The sequence below is a fragment of the Equus quagga genome, chromosome 10, assembly GCF_021613505.1.
Source record: "Equus quagga isolate Etosha38 chromosome 10, UCLA_HA_Equagga_1.0, whole genome shotgun sequence".
Taxonomy (NCBI): domain Eukaryota; kingdom Metazoa; phylum Chordata; class Mammalia; order Perissodactyla; family Equidae; genus Equus; species Equus quagga.
Window position 1 is genome coordinate 40,464,648 of NC_060276.1, and position 24,135 is coordinate 40,488,782.

General features: G+C 44.9%; 1 protein-coding gene across 3 annotated transcripts in view; it reads right to left on the bottom strand.

Annotated features, from left to right (window-relative positions):
- Nucleotides 1-22,683, bottom strand: part of PLP1 (proteolipid protein 1) — a 35,552-nt gene extending 12,869 nt beyond the window's left edge. Inside the window, exons 1-2 of one of the 3 annotated variants that reach the window (XM_046672552.1) lie at nucleotides 22,643-22,683; nucleotides 2,018-2,164 (exon numbers count right to left, since the gene is read on the bottom strand). In XM_046672552.1, the coding sequence (XP_046528508.1) occupies nucleotides 2,018-2,021 (4 nt within the window). In that variant the 5' untranslated portion in view covers nucleotides 2,022-2,164; nucleotides 22,643-22,683. Of the gene's footprint in view, nucleotides 1-2,017; nucleotides 2,165-5,932; nucleotides 6,130-22,642 lie in introns of those variants that run through there. The other 2 variants (XM_046672551.1, XM_046672553.1) reach the window with 2 other exon arrangements.
- Between the last annotated feature and the right edge of the window lie 1,452 nt (nucleotides 22,684-24,135).

The window sequence follows — 24,135 nt, forward strand, 5'->3', positions numbered from 1 at the left end:
TGAGCTCCCTATTCCTGGAGGTGATTAAGCAGAGACTGTAGGAATGGTTAATTGGTTGTTGCAGAAGGGATTTCTGCATTGAAAGTTGGCTCAGACAGCTTCTAGAGTTCCTTCCAATCCCAGATTCCATGATCTAATTTGTCTGCTACAATTGTTAAACAGCAGCACACTCCAAATCAGAAGTAGTAGCAGTTCAACATCTTGTTAGAAATGGCCTATTATTTACAAAGTATTTGAGATGGCTATTGAATAACTGAAAACTCAACAGCCACTCCATCATGTGCACCTGTCCCAAGTATCACCCACCCCCAGGATCTGGGATCCAGTGCAAGACCTCGACTGTGCCTTTATCTGTGGCAATCTCCCCTGGAGGCAATCATCCAGCCTCCATAACAGGGAACTATCCTGTGGTCACCTTATTTGTTCCTGCCTTTTCCTCAGGGCTTTCATCCCCTGAGAGAGTAATATTCAGTGTTCTTCTTTACTTCCTCTCCATTTCTAATTCACAACCTACCCAGTTAGCTGCCGTGACATTAGGTAGGGTTCCTGACGTTACCTAGAGCAGGAATTGAGTTCCTCCAACATTCACCTCTCACCTGACCACACTCAATTGGTCAAATGATTCTTACCCAAGTGCACACAAAGAAAGCCCAACTATTTTGGAAAGCATACGATTCAGCATGTACACATTATTGTATAATAATCAGTATTATCATGATTTACAATTGTTATAGAGCTTGTCATTTTCAAAGGACTTCCACATAGTTATTACTTGATTTTCACAACCCTGAAAGTAGACAAAGCAGTTATGGTTATCCTCATTTTCCAGATGATGAAGTGACAATTCACAGCGACCTACCCAAGGTCAGGAAGTTCATAAGTGGCAGATCTGGGATTCGAACCTGGTTGTTGATTTCTAGTCCATGCTCTGCCCTCTTAATTATTCTATCTGAATACATGCTTCAAAGCACATGTATATGTTTCAGAATGAAACAACCTAAAGGCTGACATCAGCTTAATATAACTGAGAACCTATCTCCATGGATGTTGTCGGAATTTCTAGGTACTACACTTGATGGTGAATAGGCAGGGCAATTGATTCTCATTTCATTTAGGATGCATTCAAACTGCTACTCTTGTTTTGCCAAATGTGAGCAATGTCTCCACATCTCTGGCATCCTGTGTGGACAAAGACCCTTGTACTCTGCACACCTGCTCTGAGCAGACACTACCGGAGACCAGACCCTGTAGCTTCTCTCTTTGTTCATGAAACCGGGAGAAGCTCTCAGTATTCAACCAGGTCAGCAAGAGCCCTAAGGTTCCAGCAGCCTCCTTGTCATAGTAGGGATTTAGAGTCGGAGCCATGTCCTTGGGGAGGCTAAGTCTATGATATTTGCGAGATATGATCACCTATACATGTGCGCACACACATACACACACGCACACCCCTACCCATAATCATTCCCCATGGTAAAGCCATTGAGGTCTTTATTTTCATTCCCTGAACCTGAGCCTGGCCTCCTCAGCCATGGCCAAGCCTGAGTCCATCTTGCCCAATTCCCCAATTTCCTTCCGATGCCAAACAGGGTCCAAATTTTGTATCAAGCAGGCAGTTACTTTGTACATCTGAGGGTTAGCCAACACTCAGTTGCCTCCAGCAGAACCAGGGACATCAGCTGACCTGGCCATTACCAGGGCCTGGGAACCAGGGGAAAAGACAAAGTAAAGGGAAATGAGGGGGTAGGAGGACACATGACCACATCTAGCCCACGGGACACTCTCTCCAAGGACCTGTGGGACTCTCCACGTGCTGCTGGAGTTCTTTGGTAATAAAGCGTTGTTCTCAGTACAGCAGAGAAGGAGTTAATCTAATAGCATGTTAAGGAATTAAAAAGAAAACAAGTGCTGAAACACAACTCATTTAAACCATTGGAAACCCCGAATCCCAAAGTTTGAAATCCTCTTGCAAATTCCTGTGCCTGCTTAAATCTTTCATGCTAAAGTTTTTGAAACTCACCCATGTCTTTGGGACTCTGACTCCAATTGTAGCCGGCTGGCTAGTCTGCTTTGCGGCTGACTTTGTTCAGCTGGAAGGATCCTGGTCTCTCCAGTCTCCTTCTTCGATCCTTTACTTTTTCTCTCTGAGTATCTTTGTCCTCTTCTCCTGCAATGAAAAGGGCTTTCTGATTGACAGCCAACCCCCTTAAAGGGACAGGCCTGCTTTCCTCCTCCTCTCCTCCTCCCCTTCTCCTCCCCTTGTTCCCACCTCCTCAGGGATACTCCCTTCTCTAAGGACTCTATCTTCTCTTTCTGTCTTTCACTGCCAATTGCTTCATTTTCTTTTTTCTTTTTTTCCCTAAGGCTTGCCTGTATGGAATTTCACTTTGCTGCAGAGACATCTGGAAATGTGTTTTCGGGATGGAAACAAAAAGAAGCGGTCCCGGAAGCCTCCAACTGATCCTTGGATCTATTTGGTGCGGGATGTGGCATCACAAGTGTCAGGAGCCGTGGAAGTGGTAGCCCTGGTGAGAGGTTCAGGGTCACAAACCTTGATGCTATCTCCCAGAGGCCTTTCAACTCTGCCTCAAGCCTACCCCTCACTCCTAGCTGTCTTTGGCCTTATCCACCTTTCCCCTCTCCCCACTCCTTGGCAAATAAGCACCCCTCCCTCGACCCAGCTCTAGAAACACACTATAGAAGAAAAAAATGCCTTTTGAAATAATTACCTCCAAACCCTTTTTGGTTTCAACTGAATGAGGACAAAACACAAGCTGTTGATTCCACGAACAGATTGTGACCAAACTGGAGGAGGCTACCACTGTGACAATTTTATAAATAGGATAACAGAGACCCAGAAAGGGGGCAAGACCTATGCAGTTTCACAGAAGAGCCTAAGGAAAAGGTCAGAGTTAGGGATGTGGGGGATTTCCAAGAAGGGTAATTGATTTTGAGACAAGTCGAGAATATGATCTTGCAATCAGGTAGTCGATATCCCGTCCCGAGAATGTAGTGTCATTAGAGAGCTGAGGACAGGCTGGTGAGAGGCAAGGAGTGGGTTGGGGCGAAGCAGCAGGTGCCAGTGAGGGTGGAGAGAAGGGGAAAGGAAATACAGTCTTTGTCTCAGAGAAAAAAACACTGAGAAAATAATGGCCAAGCAGCAAAATCAGGGGAATAATATATGAAACTTGCATTACCAATAATAGTTATTTCTAAAGACTGTGAAGGTATTTGAGCGCCCAGTACCAGGTGGTATTAGCCCGGGAAGCTTTTCTAGGAGAGGTGAATCTTAACCAATGTCTATCTAGACTCTTTGTCAGTGTTCTCTGTGCCTTCAGGAGCCTCGGAGAGACGTAACTCTCGTGACCTTGAGGCCCACATCCTCCCATGGATCGCCTGTGAGGAAGCTGGTTGGCATATAAACTGGAGGAGTACCTGTTGGAAGACTACAGGGAAGGAAGGTATGGCCCCCCTAGAATTTTTCTTATGGCTTTGCATTGAGATCAGTGAAGAGAGAAAGGAGGTACTGAGCAGAGCCTAGAACCTTCCTGTTGGGAGAGAGGGGCAAGATTATGTCTTACAATTTTCTCTTTGGGCTGTGACCTTAGACACATTCTAGCTGTTAGAAAATCAGTGAGTCCTCTGAAAATGCCCCTGTGAGTCCACTCGTGTCTTGTGTCCTGCAGTATTTGAGGTTTATCCAGAGTCCTAGAACTCTAGATCCTTTGCTCTTACACCAGCCCAAAGGACAAAGGATCCCTGTAAATGCTGCCCCTTTTACAGAACCGTATAGTAATAGCTTTCCAGAGCAGACCAGACTAAGGCTATATGACTGATGTTAGAGGGTCCCAGGACTCCTGACCTTGCCAGTCCTGCTCTCCAGCCATAGATTCTGTGATTCTGCCTGCTGAGGAAGCTGAGTTGTGGGATTGTGCCAACAAATAACTTCTGGATGGTTGTTGTCACTCTCAGGAGAGAGAGGACCAAAAGCAAGAAGTCACCAAATGTGTTGTGCCCTCAGCCCCTCAGATGGCAGAAGGAACTGAGTCCAAACTCTGGGAGTTCTGATTTAGGGGATGAGAGAGATGGTTTTTCACAGCTCTGCGTGCAGGAGAAATCACTCAGACTGAGCCCTCTCATAAATCTGCCCTTGGATTCTCAGAAGTAGCTCTGGGGACTGCCAGGCTACTTGGAAGAAAAGATGTGTTCCCAATAAACTCACAAATACCAATTTTTCAACCACATTTCCCTAACACACATTTCTCTTCTCCTTTCCTCCATCTCTATTGCCTTACTCTTCATTTTTTCTTCTCCCGAAGTCTCATTCTCTCGGTGTCTCTGTTTCTCTCTGTGGATCTGTCTCTCTGTCTCTCTTTCTTTCTTTTTCTCTCTCCACACTCCTTGATGGAGCATGTCTTCCTGTCTCTACCTGTTCTTATGCCCAGGAAAGAGAGAGCCACCTCAGCCAGGTGATTGTGTCATGCTCACTGTCCCAAGTGCCTCAAGGTTCCAAGTTCCCCGGGATCTAGTGTACTGTAGTCGCTCTGTACATCCCGACACTCTGCCTCAGCGCCCACTCATCACCCTTCTCCTGTGCCCTCCCCACAGTCCTCACAGGGTCTCTTTCCAGGTCCCCAAGGGGCCTTTTTTTATCTACCCACTCCCACTTATTTCTGTGATTCTGCTTCCAATGGTTCTGCTGGGTGCCCTTGGCAAAATGTTCAGGTCTAGCTGGGTCCCTGGCAGTGCTTAGGGATTCCTCAAGAGGGCACTGTCAGCCTTCTTGGTGCTGCCTGCACTGGGTGCCTGTGGGAACAATGCAGGATTGTATGAAACAAGTAAACAGTTTGCTTCATGCAATTCTGATGGTACCTCAGAGGATCTGGGCCCCCTTGATCGTAGCTTGCTTTGCTTGTGCAGCTTTCTTGCAAGTAACTCCAAAACACTTGGATATTACCTCCACTCTCTGCTGTGTGAGCCCATAGTACCAGATCCTTGAAGGCCACTGGACAAGTAAGTGGGTTCTTTCTGCTCCATTGTATAGACTGAACTCTGAAACTCAAGGAAGTCCAGTGCACTTCTCCAAGGAAAGCAAATAAGGGCTCAAGTGCCCAATCTGGCGATCCACTTCTTCACGTCCACGTAGAAGATCATAAAGGGGAAAAGAGAAGGCACAGTACCAGTGAAAGCCTGGCATCACCTGCTAGCATTGTGGCTTCTGGAGCTGATGTTTTGCTTTTTCTCCCCAAGATAACCTCCTCCAAGACATTTTAGGAAAGCAAGTGGCTTCCTGGCACAGAAGGCTGGCTGGCTGGCAGGCAATATATTATGTCCTATGTACTTGCAACTAGAACTTTCCACACCCAACTTCATGCCTATTGGCTTGGCCTTGTCTTTCTGGCCAAGAGAACTAAAGGCTGAGAGCCAGAGACGTCACATATTTTGAGCTGGCATGGGGTGGGGGGAGTGGAGGGTGCACTTCTTCCTCTCCTGAAGATTCAGGAGCAGTGCAGTGATGGGTGGGGACAGAGGATGAGAGGATGAGAGGAGATGCCCATGGCTGGGGGATAGAGTGAAGAATAGCCTGGAAGCCAAAATAATCAGATGAATAAGCTCAGGAAAGGAGTGCCTGGGGAGCACCAAACAGCTACTAACAATGTGGAGAAATCAGTTGTCCACATAACCCACCCCATCAACATGAAAATTTAGCCAGATTTGGCACCGTGGTCCCTGCAAAGAGGCTGCATGTTTGATATGATCTCTGAGCACAGCAGAAATAATACTACTCTCCTTGGTTATCAAATACCCACCTAACTCCTGAGGGCCAACGTTATGTGTTCCATTTCACTGATGGGATACAGAGGTAGCTTTCCCAATGCCACCCAGCAGGTAAAGGACAGAGCCACCTCTAGAGAATGCCTCTTCCCAGACTCACATTGCTTGGAAGTTGCTTGGAAGATTGTTCTGCTCCAAAAGAATGTTTGAACAGAGAGCCTCTGGCCTGAGCGAGAACAGCCAGGGGAAGGATGGAAAGGCTTCAGGTTGCCATGGCCCGGTCTCCAACCCTCTCAACATCTCAGGCTAAACAGGAAGCTCACGTTAGAAATCCAGGCAGGGCAAGGTGCATGCAGTGTGTAGATCTGTAGGATTCAAAATCAGTCAGTGGAAATTAGATGATACTAAGGACTTTGTTATATTTGTTAAGTGTGATAATAGGGTGATTATTACACTTAACATTAAATTAAATTAAAATTAAATTAAATTTAAAGTGTGATAATGGTGCTTATGTTTTTAAAAAGGGTCTTTATCAGTTAGAAATGCATAGGGAAATATTTATAAATGAAACGTCATGATGTCCAAGATTTTTCCTCCCCCAGAAAATTACAGTAACAAGGTTAGATTAAACAACATCGGTCAAATGTTGAAAATTATTGAAGCTGGCTGATGGGGACATAGAGGTTCATTATACTATTTTCACTACTTCGTGTATGGCTAAACTTGAGGTCAGAACAGAGAAGTCATTACAGTTAAGATTCAAACTAGCCCTGAAGAAGAAAAGAGAGTACATCTCCAAGAGAAGGCTTTGATCTTTCTGGGAGGATGCGTATACTACAGTAAAAGTGGTTGCTTCTGGGGAAGCGGTTGGGGGCTTAGAGAGGGGGAGAAACTTTTCAGTCTACACCCTTTAGTATGGTGTAAGTTTGTAATTATATGCATTTCATACTTTTTCTATTGAAAAATCTCATTTGAAAAGTCCTTCAAGCAGATTGAAGGACAGCCTGCAGGCTCCTCGGGTTTGCTCCACTGCAGCAGGTGGCTCAGGAGAGAGAAGCCTCGGCCATGGCAGGTTGGCCAACCCCCACTCCCCTCACACCACCCACGCTGCCCATGACCTTCTTTGCCTGTGTCTCCAAAATATTGACCTATTCCAAAACATGGGCCGTCCCTGGCCACAGGAGAGGACTCCCGGGAACCCCTCCTGAGGCACAGCTGGCTAGGAAAGAGGAGGTGCTCTTGACTTTCTCCCCATGGGAGGAAAAGACATGAGCCCTTGAAAGCAAGAAAAGTCCTCAGCCCAAGAGGCTGCTCCCTCTGCCTTCCAGGGGAACAAGGCCCCTCCTTGCCCCTCTGGTGACCCCACAAACAGTGAGGCTACATCTGCCACTGAAGGGACTTACTCAGGCCTCCTCTATTCAAAGCCACTGCCCAAGACTGCCTTTTCAGAGATATGGTTCCTCCCCCTCCAGCATCATCATCGTCAAAGTTTGCTGTCTCTTTCAGAGAAGCCAGGCCAAGCCCTTCAGCTCTGGTTGCTCAGCTGGGTAAAATGAGTCACTGTGGGCTGTGGACAATACTCAACCAAAAGCCAGGATCTTATGAAGCAGACTGTCTACCCTCGAGGCTGGGGTACCTTCCTTGGGAAACCGTGTCAGCAGCCATGATAGAGAAGAAGGAGAGCCTCAGTTCTCCCTGCTGAGATCATGATGCCAGAGCTTAGAGCGAGTGCCCCACACAGGGAGACCAGCCTGCCCCAGCCTTTTGGCTAAAGCTTGCTTTCCCCCTACCTTTTCCACCACCCTGGCCAAACCTAGGGGAAGGTCTGGGCAGCTGCTCCCCTCGCCAGCATGAGTTCCTCCTGCCATCCAGTAGGATGGGGCAGGCGCAGGGCCACGAGGAGCCCCCACTCTTTAATCATTCCTCCCCTAGGCACTCCATTGCTGTGGGATTTTCTCTGTGATAGCCCGGAGGACACAAAGGCCACTGGGCCCTGCAGCTGAGGCTGTGGACAGGCTTTGTTGAGCTGCTACCTCCCCCAGCCCCTGAAGCAGGGAGAGGTTAATGCACTCCTCCATCCTGGCCTGTCTCTTCCTAGGCATACACACTCTAGCCCCGGAGGAAGATGGGTTCTTTTTTGAAGCACAATTAGTTCAAAACCATAAAGTCTAAGAAGTGATTCCCCCGGAGGACCCTCCAAAGAGGGTTTTACATGTTCCTTGGGTTATCCTTGAAAATCCTTCAAAATTTCTAAAGCACTGCAATTATTTCCACAGGCTGAATCCAGCAGTTCTGGGAAGGATTTCAAAGGGTAGAGTGGCAGCATCTCCCCTTAGCCTCTGCTCACTCCCCATAGCAGAGACCTTCGAAAAGAGAAGCAAATCCTCACTGGGCTGTCCTCTCTACCCTGGCTGGACCGCTGCTGCCCAGCTGCAGAAGGCCTCTTCAGTCGTCGGCCCATGAGTCCCACTCCAAGGGGCTGGCCTTAGAGGGAGCAGCTGAGCCTAAACTACAAGCCTAAAGAGCCAATATGGCTGTCTATTCTGGGGCAAGAGCTGCCCAGCTGTCCTCAAATTTCCTCAAAAGGAGGGACTTGGAGGTGGCTGGTGGATGCAGAGGTAGGGCTGGCTATCCCAGTTAAAGCTGAGTTTGGAGAGTAACTAGTCATCAATTTCCTGGGAGTAGACATCTTCTCTCTGCTGATAAACAACCAAGAGGGAAGTTAGTAGAATAACAGCATGAAGGATTTTAGCTACATATCAAGTGGGCCTTCCAGACAATCAGGGCTCTCCATGAGCAGTGGAGTATAGTGATTAAGAACATAGACCCCGAAGTCAGACACCCCCAAGCTTGGATACCAGCTCTAGCAAATGGCAGTTCTGTGTCTTTGGGCAATTCAGCCTCTCTGTGAGTTTCCTTTTTTTTTTTTTTTTTATTCCTAAAAAGGTATAACAATAGTAGAGACCTCATAGGCTCATAGGTCACTATGAGAAGATTACACAACATCAAATATTTAGCACTGTGCCTATGCTAAGGTGTAATAATAATAACAATAATGATAATCAGATGAGGTAACAGTATCTCTGGAAATGTTTAATAAATGTTTGACAAACAGAGGCTGAACTTTAGTGATCTCTAGAACCAATGCCTTTCAGATCTAGGACTCCTACACTTCCCCAGAACCTGTCCATCTTTAAAAGGAACCACAGGAAATGTGCTTAAAAGAAGTTTTGAGACTCACCTAGCAGTCTAGCCGTGTATTTACTGTCTTCCAACATCTCTAGCTCCTCTAGGGATGTCCCTCACTAGGGTGACCAACTGTCTGGGTTTGCCAACAACTAAGAGGTTTCCTGAGATGTGGGAATTTCCATGCTAAAACTGGGTAAGTCCCAGGAAAACCAGGACAAGTTGGTCAGCCTACACCAGCACTGGCACTCAAGCAGGGCCATAAGCACTGTGCCTGAAGCAGTTCCCTCAAGGGCTGCCAGGAACAGCGGGCAGTAGGTTGCCTGTGCTGAAGCCACTGAACAGGAAATCCCAAAAGCCCCCTGTTCCTCCACTATCTGAAATACGCCCAGGTAAGAAGGCTTGCCAGGTAAAATACACGATGCCTGATTAAACTTGAATTTCAGATAAACAACAAACAATTGTTTAGGATGTGTAAGTATGTCCCAATAGCGTATGGGATATACTTATATTAAAAAATTGTTTATTGTTTCTCTGAAAATCAAATTTTAACTGGGTGCCCTGTATTTTTATTTGCTGATTCTGGCAACCTGACAAGCAAGGGCAGTATGCCATGGCAAGCCAGGCTGGCTTCTGGGGAGGGAGCCAGGGGAGTTGCAAGGGAAACCTCAAATAAGAAATCATGATTCCCTACGGACACACCTACTCTGCATTTCAGTACCCAGTTCCTTCATCCTGTGAGCCTTACCGGCCCCCCAGCCACACCTAGCTCTAGGGAAGATCATTTGGGGCAAGGCAAGATGCCATGGGCCCTGAGGCAGGCTGCATAACGCAGTCGTTAGGGACTGGGGCTTTGTAACAAGCCAAATTGGGCTCATATCCCACTCTAGCTTAGGACATAGGACAATTAGTAGCGATTGTTGTTAATACTTAGAGTCTGACCTTCCCCCTGCTTGTCTTCTCTCGTGTCTTCTGATCCTGCATCCAGCACTTTGCCAGGCTTTGAGGGGACTACAGAGAAATGGGAAGATTTCTGGACACAGCCCTCACGTAAGGGAGATTAAAGCCTCCTCGTCTAGACAGCATATTAGAGACTTTAACCAAATAGAGATTCAGACACAACTGACATTGAGCACCTACCTGTGTTTGGCCGGCCCTCAATGCCCATGTAAACCAGATGTCAGCAGAGGGTCAGCCTTTTCTTCCTAAGTCAGATGAAATTGGCTCGAGCTCCCATCCGACCCTTTGTCGGGGAAGTCTGGTGTCTTCCCCAAGATTTCTGAGAATTCTGAGGGAGCTCAGAATCCCATGACCAATTCTGGTTCTGAATTTGGGCTCCTAATGAACTGCTCATTCACACCCCGTTCATCTTCCATGGCCACTCCCATCTTCCTACTTTTTGTCACACCAGAGTGGGAACACTGCTTTTCTTTTTGGATTTGTATCAAAACCTCTCACATGAAGGATTTATGCAAGTAGCAGAATTTATCAAGGTTTGGGTATATGGGGGGCATATATTATAGCAACGCAAACAATTAAAAATTGATTTCTAGACATTCCTGTATTTAAAAGTCCTTGGCTATGTTGCTACTTAGAATTTCTCTGCAAAATCCAACCTCCTGCCGTGAACTCACGCTTGCTCCTTTCTCCCATTTTCTCCTGTTTCTTCTCTGTCCCACCCCAAATTCATGTTTATTTCTTACGAAGAGCAGTTTAGCTGCATATGGGCTATCTTCCAATCCTTTCTGTCGGAGCTTCTTCTTCCCTGAAATTGCCCTTCAGAGTATTTTCCTTTAAAAACAAAACTGTCCCTTTCTTAAGAGAAACCCTGATGTCAACTAATAAAATAATCATTCTATCACCTCATTCCTCTTGCACAAACGTAATGCCTGTTAATCTCACAACACGTGAGGTATGGTTGTTATACCCATTTTACACATGAGCAAACTGAGGCTTCTGAAGCTCACAGCTACCACTGGAAGAACTAGGAGTCAAACTTAGTTCTTCTAAGTCTGAGTCTAGTGTTCTTCCCACTACGCCAAGAGCATTGCTGCAGAGAGAATATATCTGAAAGTGCTGAATGGTGTACTACAAACAATTAGAAATATGTCAGGGATCGGGGTTGGAGAAATTGCTCTCAGGTAGAGGGTTCCCTGACTGGGGAAAATGGTCTACTGCAGGCTACAAGCCTCTCTTTCAAGCCAGCTCCAGAGCCAGCAGAGCAGCGTTGTCTGTCTATAGGAAAATCACAGGCACCCAGATTCACTAGGCCACTGGATTCCTGAGTTGTTTAATCTAGGAGCCACTTCAGGCACAACCTAGCTATCACACCTTCGTTTTGTTTTTTAAACAAATTTTACTTCTAGGTCTTACGGCAGCCCAAAGAAGTGGCTACTGCTACTTTGTCCAATTTACAGATGAGCATGCTGAGTATCAGAGAGCTCAAGTGACTTGCCCAAGGTCACATAGCTAGTAAGTGGCAGGAACCAAAGTACGGGCTCTCCAGCTTCGTGTGTTGTCAGGGCCCTTCAGCAAAAGACCCCCAGGAATATACCTGTGTTTGATCAAGTTGGGTTTATTGCTTGTTACAGCAAAAGGAGACACCCTGTCACTCCACTGTCCCCCAAGTTTCTCCCTTGTGGCAACGAGCAATAAGCCCAACTTGTTCAACCCCGGGTGTGCTCCTGGTGGTCTTGGGCTAGAGGCCATTGACAGCAATGGAGGTTCACTGAAATTCAGCTGAAGCCCTCACTTCCTTGGACCCAGATCTCCCACCTAGTAATGGTGACCACATCTGAGACTCCATGTGTCTACCTGTTTGAGACGCAAGGCTGCCCATAGCTGGGAGGTAATTTCACGCTGAATTGCACTCTGATATTTCATTGAACTCCCTCAGCTTTAGAGTTATTTTCCTTTTCCAGGAATGAGGTCCGTTGGGGTACTTTTGGTTATCTGATCAGATTTGTATTATCCATTGGTAAAACTGTTTTCTAGCCTTCTAACATGTGCTCCTATAGTCTATCTGCTTGGCTAGCGTCTTTGATGTTTGTTTACAAGAGGAAAAGTCTATAGGGAGAGGATGACATAGATTCAATAAACTTGTCCTTGAGCTGGTCCTGTGGACTGAAGAGTTCAGAAGGTCTCCTCAGATCAGTGTTTTTCGAGCAAACTTTGAGTCAGGTTATCATTTCAAAACCTATGAAGACTTTCAATCTTATCTTTTTGTCCCTGAGACCTGCTTTCGTTAGTTTCATCTACCCAGAATCAGGAGATTTTGTCCGGCCCCTGATTGGTGGCAAATTGGCCTTTGACCAAACTCTGGAGACACAAAGTTCACCACTACCATCAAAACAGACCTTTGAGTTCTCATGGGGTTTTTTCCATCTAAAATTGGACCTATTCCAGGCTAAACACCTGCTTCCTTCATATTTTCTCCCCATAGTGCTAACTTGTATGCTTACCCTTCTAACTGGCACAATTTCGGTAGGGTCAATTTAAAATTGCAGTGGCCCCTTTGAGGAGCTTTGAACATGAACAAAAGAGGTACTTTAGAACAAAAAGCAAAAGAAGCTCTCATGGGGATTTTCCTGTTTGTCTAAAAGAGAGATGACTTTGTTTAACATAGGCGATATCACCTCCCTGGTTTCCACATTTGGGGGATTAATAAATGCTGGCTTTTTAATTATACAGCTTGATAAACTTGTCAAGGATCCATGTTATGTCAAAACCAGATAACTAGCTCTGTACAGTGATAATTACATATTTGACTGTAGCTGGCTCTTCCATTTTTATCTTTTTTCTGTTCCATTTTCTCTCTTTTTCCTCTCTTGTGATGTTTTAAATATTAACTTATCAAAAAATTATTTATTTTGCATATACTCTAGGAAAATCTAGTCCAGATAAAGTCAAATTTGTCTAAAAGAAAATTTTAAAAGTTATTAAACCACGTTACATTTTTGTGTGCACTGAAAAGTCTATTTACCTAATAGCCTTGTTACTATCGCTATAAGAAAATAAGAAGAGGCTTTAGTTTCAAGATAAAAGAAGAATTTGGTGTGATTCAGTGTCTTTAGCACATTATTTTGATTTGTTCAAGACCATGTTTAAATTTCTAATAATTCATACTTCCTAAATTTCCTTCATTGGTTTCATGAATTAAATAGTTACCACTGTTTCTATCACTTGTTTAAAATTAAAATTATATGTCTAAAATTGCATTCAACTAAAAAGAATGAAAAGAATGGGTATATTATCAAAAGTTTAACTTTATGAAATTCTTAAAATACTATGAATCGTAAGAATTCAATGTGTTAGCTAAATTGTAATTTCCGGATTCTCAGCTAACTTTAAGACCTTAGACCTAAATTAATTACAGATAATCTTTGGCTGTCTGGACAGTTCCAAAAATAAAAAAATAAACCAGATACAAACATAGCTTTCTTCTTCTTTTTTTTAATGGCAATCAATTAACAAAATATGCAAAAGCTTTTGGATATATTTTTTTTTTCCTCCTAAATCTGTTACAATGATATGAAATAATTGCTTGTGGAGAAAAAAATAGCTAAACAATTCTTTATTTTCTTTTTCTAGTTTTCTCTTATCTTTGAAGAAAGAAAAGTTGGTTATTTTGATTAAAGATAAGAATTAATATAAATGGTTAGTTATACTTAGTACAATAATTACCAAGAAATAGAAATATGTATATAAGATAATGGATATTATTTTAATTTTGTTTATTAAAAAAGTTATCATTGTTTATTCATATGATAAATTTAATATATTTTATTTAATATACTGATAAGCTAATTATATTTAAACCTATAGTTAAAAGCTTGAGATTATTACCTATTTTCATATTTATATATCAGTATATGCATAAGTACATATATATAAGGGTATATTAATAAATCCTTTACTATAAATTGCTACATGATAATGTAGCAAAGGAGTAAAATTCGAATTTGAGTCTTTTTTATGTGGAACGACTAAGTTATTCTATGCCCAGATTAGTAGAGGCTCCTTTTTGTCACCAAATTATTCTGTTAACTCTCAGAGCTTTGTGAGATATTCTGAAATGATTTTTTGAAAAATTCCTTACTTTAAAAAAAGTGAATTTCCTAACAGACTTCGTTGTTTATTGTTGGGTAATTTTACAATGTTAACTATAAATATTTCTTGCCTTAGATATTTATAACTTATACTTTATCCTTTCTAACAACTATTCTTAATTTCGCCTTTCCCAAATGCAAGCTAATAAAAGTATTAAGATGTCTTTTATGCCTCACTTTGGGTTTCCTAAAATGGCCATTAGGTACCACAAAGATTCGCCCTTTTACCCCATAAAAGAAAAGATAATAAGAATAATTAGGTTTGTCTAAATTTCTCCAACTTTTGATAAAGTCAAACTGTTATGAGAATCTCGTCTACCAAACTTAGTATTAAAAGAACCTGACAGGGGCCAGCCCGGTGGTGCAGCAGTTAATTTCGCATGTTCCGCTTCACTGGCCTGGGGTTTGCCGGTTCGGATCCCAGGTGCGGACATGGCACCACTTGGCAAGCCATGCTGTGGTAGGCATCCCATGTATAAAGGAGAGGAAGATGGGCATGGATGTTAGCTCAGGGCCAGTCTTCCTCAGCAAAAAGAAGAGGATTGGCAGCAGTTAGTTCAGGGCTAATCTTCCTCAAAAAAAAAAAAAAAAGAACCTGACATAGTAAAAGACAGAGGTTATCTTTTGGGCATAAGTAAAATATGCAAATATAGATATCTATCTCCAATAACTTTCAAGTTAAAAGAAGCATACTCATAGTTAAGCACAAAGACTGATACAATACCTGTCTAGCAAAGCATTTTTCTAGGATTCTAGATTCTCAAACCCTTTTTCTCTGTTTGTTCACAGAGTTTCTGGATCGGCAGTAGGGGCACTAACTTAATCACATGGGAGTTGTCTGAGGTATATTGCTTATTTCAGTCTTTCATTAGATCCAGTAGCTAAGACATAGCACCTTGTCGAAGAGCTATAACAGCAATAGCAAAACATGTAAAAACTTCAATTAGCTTAGTTCTAGATCTCCACTAAACGTAATGGTTCCCCATGCTGTGCAAACTCTTTCATTGACAAAAAATGCTTACCACTTTCCAGCTAGTTGCCTAACCTCCTAGGAAATATTGCTTTCCTTTTCACATTGTCGGTTACTGTGACACTCGAAACCCAGGCAGGCTTTTTCATTTACTTGAAGAAAGAAAAACCCACACTTGCTTACTTCTGTCAGGGAATTCTCCACATCTGTGTAGGCAAAGACTTCAGAGATACTCCAGACTGCTTTGCAAGAACTGTTAACTCAAAAAAATGTTAACTTAGAAAGACACAAAATGGGCTCACTGCTATTGTCATAAGTGGTACTTTCGCTGCCAGTACAGTCTGTGCCCCACTAGGGTACTAAGTGGACATGAGACATCACACTAACTTATCCTGTGTATTCAGGGCAATTTTTAGAGACTTTCAGATATTTGAAATTACCTCTCCTCCAGAGGATCATGTTTTCTAGAAATAATTTTTAAATTACCCCAAAATTACCCAATTACCTCCAAAATGAGGCACACACAAGCCAGTATCTCAGAAAGGATAACTGATTGCCTCTTCATGGATACTATTCAAGATGATTCCCACATTAGCAATAATACAACTGGTAAAGATGGTCCAAAACTTGTTTCTGACCCCAGAAAAATTCTTAAATGATATAACATCTACTCCAAAAGCCCAACAAACTAGCCTAAATTTAGTAGCCAGGGCTGTTATGGACAATCACGTTACCCTTGGTTTTCTCTTAACTAGTCAAGGGGGACTTTATGTCATAGCAAATACTTCTTGCTATGCCTATATACTATAAGATAAGTGAAATAGCTGGAAAAAAAGCCACTTGTTTCCTGGCCTCATCGTCCTTTTGTTTCTGATCGTTGTTAGCGTTACAGTTGGTTGATGTATCCTGTCTAGAGTTTCAAATGATATTATACAACCACTGTCACGTCAGAGGATTCAACAACTCATCTTGCAGCATAACAAGCAGAACAGACGAACTCTAATCCTACTACAGACTACCTTCTCTAAGCAACCTCCTGATCAGCACAATCGTGGCAATGCTGAAAGTCTAGATACCATTGATTAATGTCTTGTAGCCTGACTTCATCTGCCCTTGGCTAAAAGAGAGGCACTAAGCAGCCCCTGACAGCTAGGACCTGATCTCGTACTATCAGTTGAGCCTTGCTGTTTTCCCGCTAAACAATTTCACAGAACATCGTCATCAAATAAGGCCAAGTTGTGATCTTAATGGATCAAGATCAAAAAAGACCACTGTGGAGGCTGAAATAACTCAGTTGGGAGAGCATTTGACTGAAAAGACCACTGTGTAATCAGATTTGAACATGGAAAACATGAACAATATCTAAACCATAGAAATGACCAAACTTCCCCGTTTTCTGGCTAATATGAGTGACTGCTGCTTCATTAATTATATCTTTATCTTTGCTCTAATATTCCCTCTTTTTAGATAAGAATTATTAAGATACCCAATTAGAGAATTACTCCTGCTTCCTGATAGCATCCAGTCCAGAGCAAAGCCCCACTTCCTTAAATCCTCCCCGAAATCACTTAAGTCCCAATCCTGAAGCACCCCATGATTCTCCGTTGTATGCATTCTCGCTCCCTGCAGTGAGTAATACATACATTACCTCACTTTTATCCCACAAGGAAGTCATTATCATCACCATTTTGCAGATAATGAAACTGAGACTCTGAAAATTTAAATAACTTTCTCCAAACTACCCAGCTAGTAAGCAGAGAAGCTCACACAAAAACCCAGGACTTGTTCTTTACAGTATGTCATGCTGCTTTTAGAAGAGTACTTAAAGAGAGATTCTATTGGGTCTCTGGCAATTTCTCTAAAGAAAATTCCATTTTCCAGTAGGCTGCATCTTACTCTTAGTTGACATATTGGCGTATCGTCCCCTCCGTGATTATTCTCGGCCACTTTTAATGCTCTCATTAACGTTACACACAGTAGTTGCTCATTAAGTGTGTGTGTGTGTGTGTGTGTGTGTGTGTGTGTGTGAATATGTGTGTGTTGTGGGTGAGTGGGTTGTAACCTATGTTGATGTGTCCTGAAGATTTGTCCTGGGGCCTGCACCTGGTTGCTAGAATCACCCAACCATATCCGCACAGAACAAAACCAAGCAAACCTCTTTCTTCAGACTCCTTCCAAGCTGAGCTGCTGAGGAGCTCACAGGCCGGTGGCAGGTGAGCCTGCCTGACGAGGCTGCTTGCGCAGCGCAGGGGTAGCGAGGCAGTGTGAAGGGAGGAGCCAGAGCTGCCACTGCAGAGCTTCTATTTAGTGCTGACAGCAGAGAATTGGCTGTCAGTCACCCAGCAAACATGAAGTGAATTCTTACTGCTGTCAGCCTCCTGCCCACGTTGTGCTGGGCACAAGGGCTGGAAGAGGGAGTTGAGAAGGGGTATAAGATATGGCTTTTGCCATGGGGAGCTTACCTTAGCTTCCCGCAATGAGACTGCCTCCTGCTTCCTCTTCTCTCCCTCCCACCTGGTGCCTTGCACTGAGATGCTAAAGGAAGCAATCTTGGGGGTAGGGGCAGATGTGCTGGCCCATGTGGGCATGAGGCACAGCCGGTGAGAGCCCTTAGATGAAGAAGCATGAGCATTCATTGACCTAGGTTTGTCTGCTCTAGGATAATTACCAGTCAAGAAAGTCTCAAAGGGTGATGAGGAGGGAAAAAGGGAGGGAGACAAGGAACAAAGTTCCAGCCATTTTTATGCAGCAGGGGTTTTGGGACAGCGATCTGGAATGTGTGTTAAGGGAGCGGGGGAGTTGGCCTGGAGCCTGCTTCTGCTTAAAGGTACCTTATTTGGATTACACTTTCATTTGGGGAGGCCTGGTGAGCAGGTGGCAGCCTGCAGCAGTAAGAGTAGAGCTACAGCTGCTCTCAGCCACCCCTGCTTTCTGGTGAGGTGAGAGGGGCTCTTTCCCTGGGCCAGGCAGGCAACAGAGGAAGTCAGAGAGATGGGTCTGGAGTCTTGAGAAAGGGTCGGCAGGCAGCAAACTATTCAGATACAGCAATGGCTCCTTCCTGAGAATCAGCTGAGACAGTGGCTGTTTATGAACTGACCGAGTCTACATTCAGGGCACTGTGGCTGGCAGAGGATGTGCTACATATAGCCCATGTGTAAGGAGTATGAGGACCAGGTAGCCCCAGCCTAGTATGGTGCCTTGTTCATTGCTGGCCTTTCTCAGATAATAAGAGAACATTTTCCCATCTCCACTCATAGATTTAAGAGGAGAATAGAATCAGTGGAATGATCCATAGCATTCTTGAGATTTTATCCTCCAAGCTTTGAACTGGAAGGTTAGAGTAGAGGGCTGACTTGGTCCCTCTGGACTTCCATCTTCTTGTTTATCCCACAGCCACGAGAGCCACCAGCCCAGTTTCTGCTCCTCCTCTTAGAAAGCCCCAGCCCCAACAAAGACACAGTGCCTTTTCCCTGTCCTCAGCAGCCCAGCTGACACAGGCTGGCATTTTTAAAAAAGAACCTCCCTCCATCCGCCCTCCAAATAGGAGATAATGAATAGGAAAGAAAGTATCAATAATATCAAATGAAAACATCTCCAAAGCACTGAACAGTTGATTAGAGCCCTTCACTGAAGAAAAGTGGAGTTTCCCAAAGCATGTTTCAGAGAATGTCCTTTCCACTGGATGTTGAGAGGTGTAATGTGAAAAAAGAGGGTTCTACAGGCAAATATATTTGGGAAAGGCTGGGTTAACCAAAACTTAAAAATAAGAAGTCTTTTTACTTTGAGACTTCTCAGAACCTCCAATATGCTAATATGCATTATGGCTTTCAAAAAATGGAGAGAATAGAGTTTGTGGCTAGATGCCATTTATCAAGCACTGACTGTGTGCTAGGCTCAGAGTTAAGTGCTTTACATGTATTAGTCCTCTTGTAATCCTTATCGCATAAGATAAAAGCAACTGTTCATTCTAGTGATGAGAAAATAGAGGCACAGAGGCTAAGTAACCCATCCAAGGTCACACGCTATAATCAGCAGAGCTGACACTTCAGGGGATTGCAAGATAGAGTATGGGATCAGTCTGGCAGGGGCTGTACAGATGCTCACTGAAGGTATTTCCTCTTCTTACAGGGCCCACCACCAAATTAGATCTCCCAGGCTCCCTTACAATGAGGTGATCAGCCCTTAGCTGTGGAATGTGAGCAGAAGTGCTGTGTGTCCCCTCCAGGCTGAGGCAGATAAGAATGGGTATGCCTCCTCCACCTTTTCTCTTTTCTCTCACCTGTTGGTGGAATGCAGAACATTCAGTAAAAGACTCCGGGGACAGAAAGATAGCCAAGCTACACTACGAAATAAGCTTGGGTCCCTGGATGACTGTGTAGATCAGAGCCCACAAGCCCAGCCCAACCTCACTCTTTCCAAGCAGCACTGGATTGTGACGTGGATAAAAAGAGAAATTGTTGGTTGCATTAAACCACTGAGATTTGGGGGCTGTTTGTTACAATATTTATCCTATCCTGTCCTAACTAATACAATAAAGAAATTCTTTTTTCCTAGAGTATTTCCTGAGACAAAGATTCTGAGGAGTTTGCACTGAGGAATGGTTGTGTAGTATAATAAGCCAGTAAGAACTAGATTCAAATCTCAGTTCTGCACCAGCTGTGCAACTTTGGGCAAGTCGCTTAACTTTTCTGAGCTTCTGTTGCCTAATGTAAAAGTGAAGATAATAATGTCAAACTCAGAGAGTAGTTGTGAGGATTAAGTGAGATTGAGTACTGAAAGTGCCTGACACACAGTAGGTGCTCATTAAAAGTTAGCTATTATCATTACAGGAAAGCCCTGGCACTCTGCCTACCACATAATAATAATGACCTCATAAATAGTAGTTCCTTCTCTGTAATTCCTTCCCACAACCCCATAGCCTAAGAGCTGGCTTCACTTGGCCAACACCTTGTCTGGATTTCTACCCTCCCTGTTCCCTCCTGACCAGTGTCTTCTTGGCAGACCGTCCTTTGCCTCAGCCTCAGGAGCTGTTCCATGCTCCATCCTCATCCTGTCCCAGACAAAAGCCAAAGCCCCAAGTGAAACTACTGAGGACTTGCCTCTTTAAAGGGTTTCGTGGGCTGAATAGTGTCCCTCTTCCAGATTCAAGCGCTCAGCTCCAACCTCCTCTGGAGTCCTCCAAGCTGACTCTGATGACTGGGATGGGCCGGGGTTATGCTGCTGCCCTCCAGTCCCAGTGTCCAATCTAATGCTACCTTCAGCACGTAGGGACCAAAGGTGAATTCCTCAAGTGTCAGCCAACGTGGTGCCACTGAATCCTGCAAAGGGGCATGTCCAGGCCCTGGGAAGACCAGAGTTGTAACAGCTGCGGACAGAGGGCTGGGAGGGGGAGTGCCTACTGCAAAGAGAATTCTGGTGGCAAGAGAATCCTTGATCTGTGGTGATATGTGACCACTCCAGGCAGTGATCCAGAAAATTGAATTCACACCCACTTGCCTTTTCCTGGAACAAGCAGAACAAATCTTTCTTGTATCCTGTCCAACTCCAGCACCCTCCTAATTCCCTCTCCCCCTCCAAAGGAAAAAAAATGAAAAGCTCAGCTATTTTTAATTCTCTGCTTCTTCAGAGTTGGCCTGGATCTTTCAACTGTTGTTCCTCTTGCCTCTATGCTGGAGTCTTCATTGATTTGAGACTCCCTTATTCCCTTAGGCTGATCCACCTCCAGAGGTAACCTCTTTGGAGGGTTGCATTGGTGGGTATCAGTGGGGAGCATGCTCTTGCGGGGGACATGGAGGGCCTTCCCTCAGCCCCTGCAGGCCGTGAACTTCTCACCAGCTCCCTCTGGCATTCCCTGCTGTTCTTGACTAGAAAGCTCATGGCACCACCCCCACCCTCAATCTAGACCATTCTGTCCTCTGCGTGAAGTAGAGAACTGGGCTTTAAGCCCTCAAGGAATGACAATGATGGAGCTAACACGGGCAGCACTTCTGGAGGTCTTCAAGCTTGGGGCTGATTATACTGAGCTGAGGCTGAGCCACGGATCCCTGGAGAGAAATCTTTAGAAAGTGCCATGGCCCCTCTTCAGGCCAGTCATCTAATAGGAACTCCTAGCAGCTTGGGAGTTGGGAACAAATCCTCCTATCCCCTAAAAGGCAGACTAAAATGACATCAATAGCAATTGGGGGAGGGGACAACACATTCCCAAAGGGCAGACAAGCTCCAGCCTAGGAAGGGCATGACTGGCAGAGGGATGGTCCATGATCCACATCATCCTGCCTTGACTGTGGTGGAGGATGGGGGAGGGAAAATAATAATTATAGCTAACAGTTATTGAGTGCTCAGCATATGTTCAGCACTGTTCTAACCATTTGTCAATAATAAAGCACTGAATCCATAAAACACCCCTATAAGGAAGAAATTATTATTACCCCCATTTTAGAGGCAAAGAAACTGGGGCACAGAGAGGTCACACAGCTGGTGGGATAAGAACCAAGGTTTGGACCTAGACAGTCTGTCTCCAAACCCCGGGCTCCTAACCACTATGCACAGCGCCTGGCTAACGCGCCTGTGTGGAGATAAGCCCCTTCCCCTGCCTTCTACCTCCTGATTTAGTTCCTCTCCACTCAGGACCTGGTTCCCTATCCCTGGGGTCTTCACCAATCTCAGAGAAAATCCCAGTGTTTTGCCATAGTAAGGCCCTGGGCCAGTGTGGTCTTAAGGCACAGACCAGAAAGCCTCTCCTAAGAATCTGAGGAGGGCCAGGAAAGGAAAGGAGGAAGGGTAGCTAAATCACATGTCTGCAGAAGGAGGCAGCCAGTGAAGTAACTGGAAGCAGAGAGAGAATCCCCTCCCCTCCCCAGGCAATACAACTGCTCTCCCAACCCTCCCTCCCAACACGCATGCACACGCTCACACACACATATTTCTGTGCTCAATTATTCCAACAGAAGGGCAGAGCAAGGCTGCCAGAGAAGAGACTGCTCGTTAGTGAGGGAGCTTGGCAAACATGCCCTCCGGCTCTGCTTTTGAAAGAGGCCAGAGCATTGGGGGCTGGGAGACATGTCCAACTCCTGGGGTTCAGGAGATGTGAGGGCAACTCCTACCGAGGGCAGATGCTGAGAAGACACTTGGCTGTCCTACAGGACTGGCTTATTCAAGTCTCTGTAAGCAAAGCTTTGTGGATAGCCTCCTCGACTCTCAATTAAGTCCTAAGATTCCATTCTGGAATCTTCCTAAGGCAGACATAACAGGGCTATTCAGAGGAAGCCTCATTCCCTCTTGAGGTTGCTTATCCTGCAGGACCCTCTGCATCTTCCCAACCAGTGGGCTACCTGAGGACAGAGCCCTAGCTTTCCCTAGGCTTTCCAGTTCCCTAGGCTCTGACTCCTCAGCATAAAAGTACAGTCCTGGTGACTGAGGCCTCGGTTCCCCGACAATAAGCTTGCTAAACAGAAAGCAAAGCCTTCCCACAGTGTTCTCCCAATGGCTCCCCATCCTGTGTCGTTAGAACCTGTCCACCTCACGTCATCACACATCTCTGCAGTTGCCACCTGCTCTTCTCTTCTTACCCTTCCACTTCTACAGGCACGGTTTCACACGTACTTACCCGACTAGTTTATTCAGCTGTAAAATGGAGATGACACTGCCCTGCAGATCTCCCAGAAGTTTTGAGAATCTGATGAGACAAAGTTCAGAGTGCTCTCGTAAAGTACACAGAGTGCTGCGTGTGATAGGAGGTGCGTTCGTCTCACCACCAGCCTGTGAGCTTCTCATCAACCTGATTGTTGCCTTCCTAGTGCCCAGCTGAATGTTTTGCACAGAGTAAATACCTAATAAAATGGTGCTTCATAAATTCAAGATATGACTGGGAGCATAGCATTTTAGGACTGCAAATAACAGTCAAGCCCCTGTTACCATGAGCTGCTTCACAGCCTAAGCCTGGGACCAAGCCCTTCCTGTGTCCTCAACAGCAGGATCAGGTGACACCAAGTGAAGCCAATGTCACTCATTTTTCTTCAGAGGGGTCCAGTGGGAGTAGGGCTGTGCTGGGCTGTAAAGAGATTGGGTCAAGGCAGTGTCTCTCTTCCCATTAATGACAAGGAATTGGGGGGGGGGGGGCAATACCAGGAACCAAGTGTGGTGGTAGAGAGTGAAAGGGGGACAGTAGGAGACATGGAGACTGTTTGGGCTTTGGTTCTGTGTTCGTTCCTAACTGTTTCAGACCCAGTCAATGTGAGGGCAGTGAAGGAAGGCAGCTCAGTGGGGCCATTTGACTCTCTCAGCAGGCAGATGGCCTAAGACTCAGGGGAGAGAAAATGATCACAGACCCATAGACCTGGATGAGACCTTCAAGGCCACCTCCTTCATTTTACAGTTAAGGCCCAGAAACCTGAATTCATTTACCCAAGGTCACAAAACCAGAGAAGGTCACAGCCATGACTGGAATCCAGGCAGCCCAACTCAGACTAGTGTTCATTCTATTCCCCATCCTCCCACCAGGGGGAACGGTTCTTTATTCTTTCATATCCCCTATCCCATTTGATCTTCATGGCAATGCCAGGAATCGGACAGGACAAAGGCTGGTCATTCCCATTTTTAAAAATTATTTTATTGAGGTCATGTTGGTTTGTAACATTGTATAAATCTCATATTTATATATGAGATTATAACTCATATATATTCCAGCTTCCTCATACCCATTTTACATCAGAGAAAACTGAGGCCCAGAGACCTTTTTGCATTAATAGCCACAAATATTGGGGACATGGCCAGGAGCATAACCTACTGCTCCTGATAGGTCAACTGAGTGGTTAAGGGCACCACAACTGGAGTCAGACAAGCCTGGCTTTGAATCTCAGCTCCACAGATCGCTGTCCCTGAAACCTTGGGGGAAGTTATCTAGCTTCTTTGGACCTCAGTTTTCTCAACTATGAACTAGGGAATGATAATAGTGCTGAGGTCAGAGGCATATAGTAAGTGCTCCATAACTCTTAGTAATTCTTCCTTTCTCTCTGCACCCTCCCCCGAGCCGCAGTACCTCTCTCTTCAGAAGGAGTCCATTGGGATTCAGGGGAGGGACGGTTGATAACAAAAGCTGAG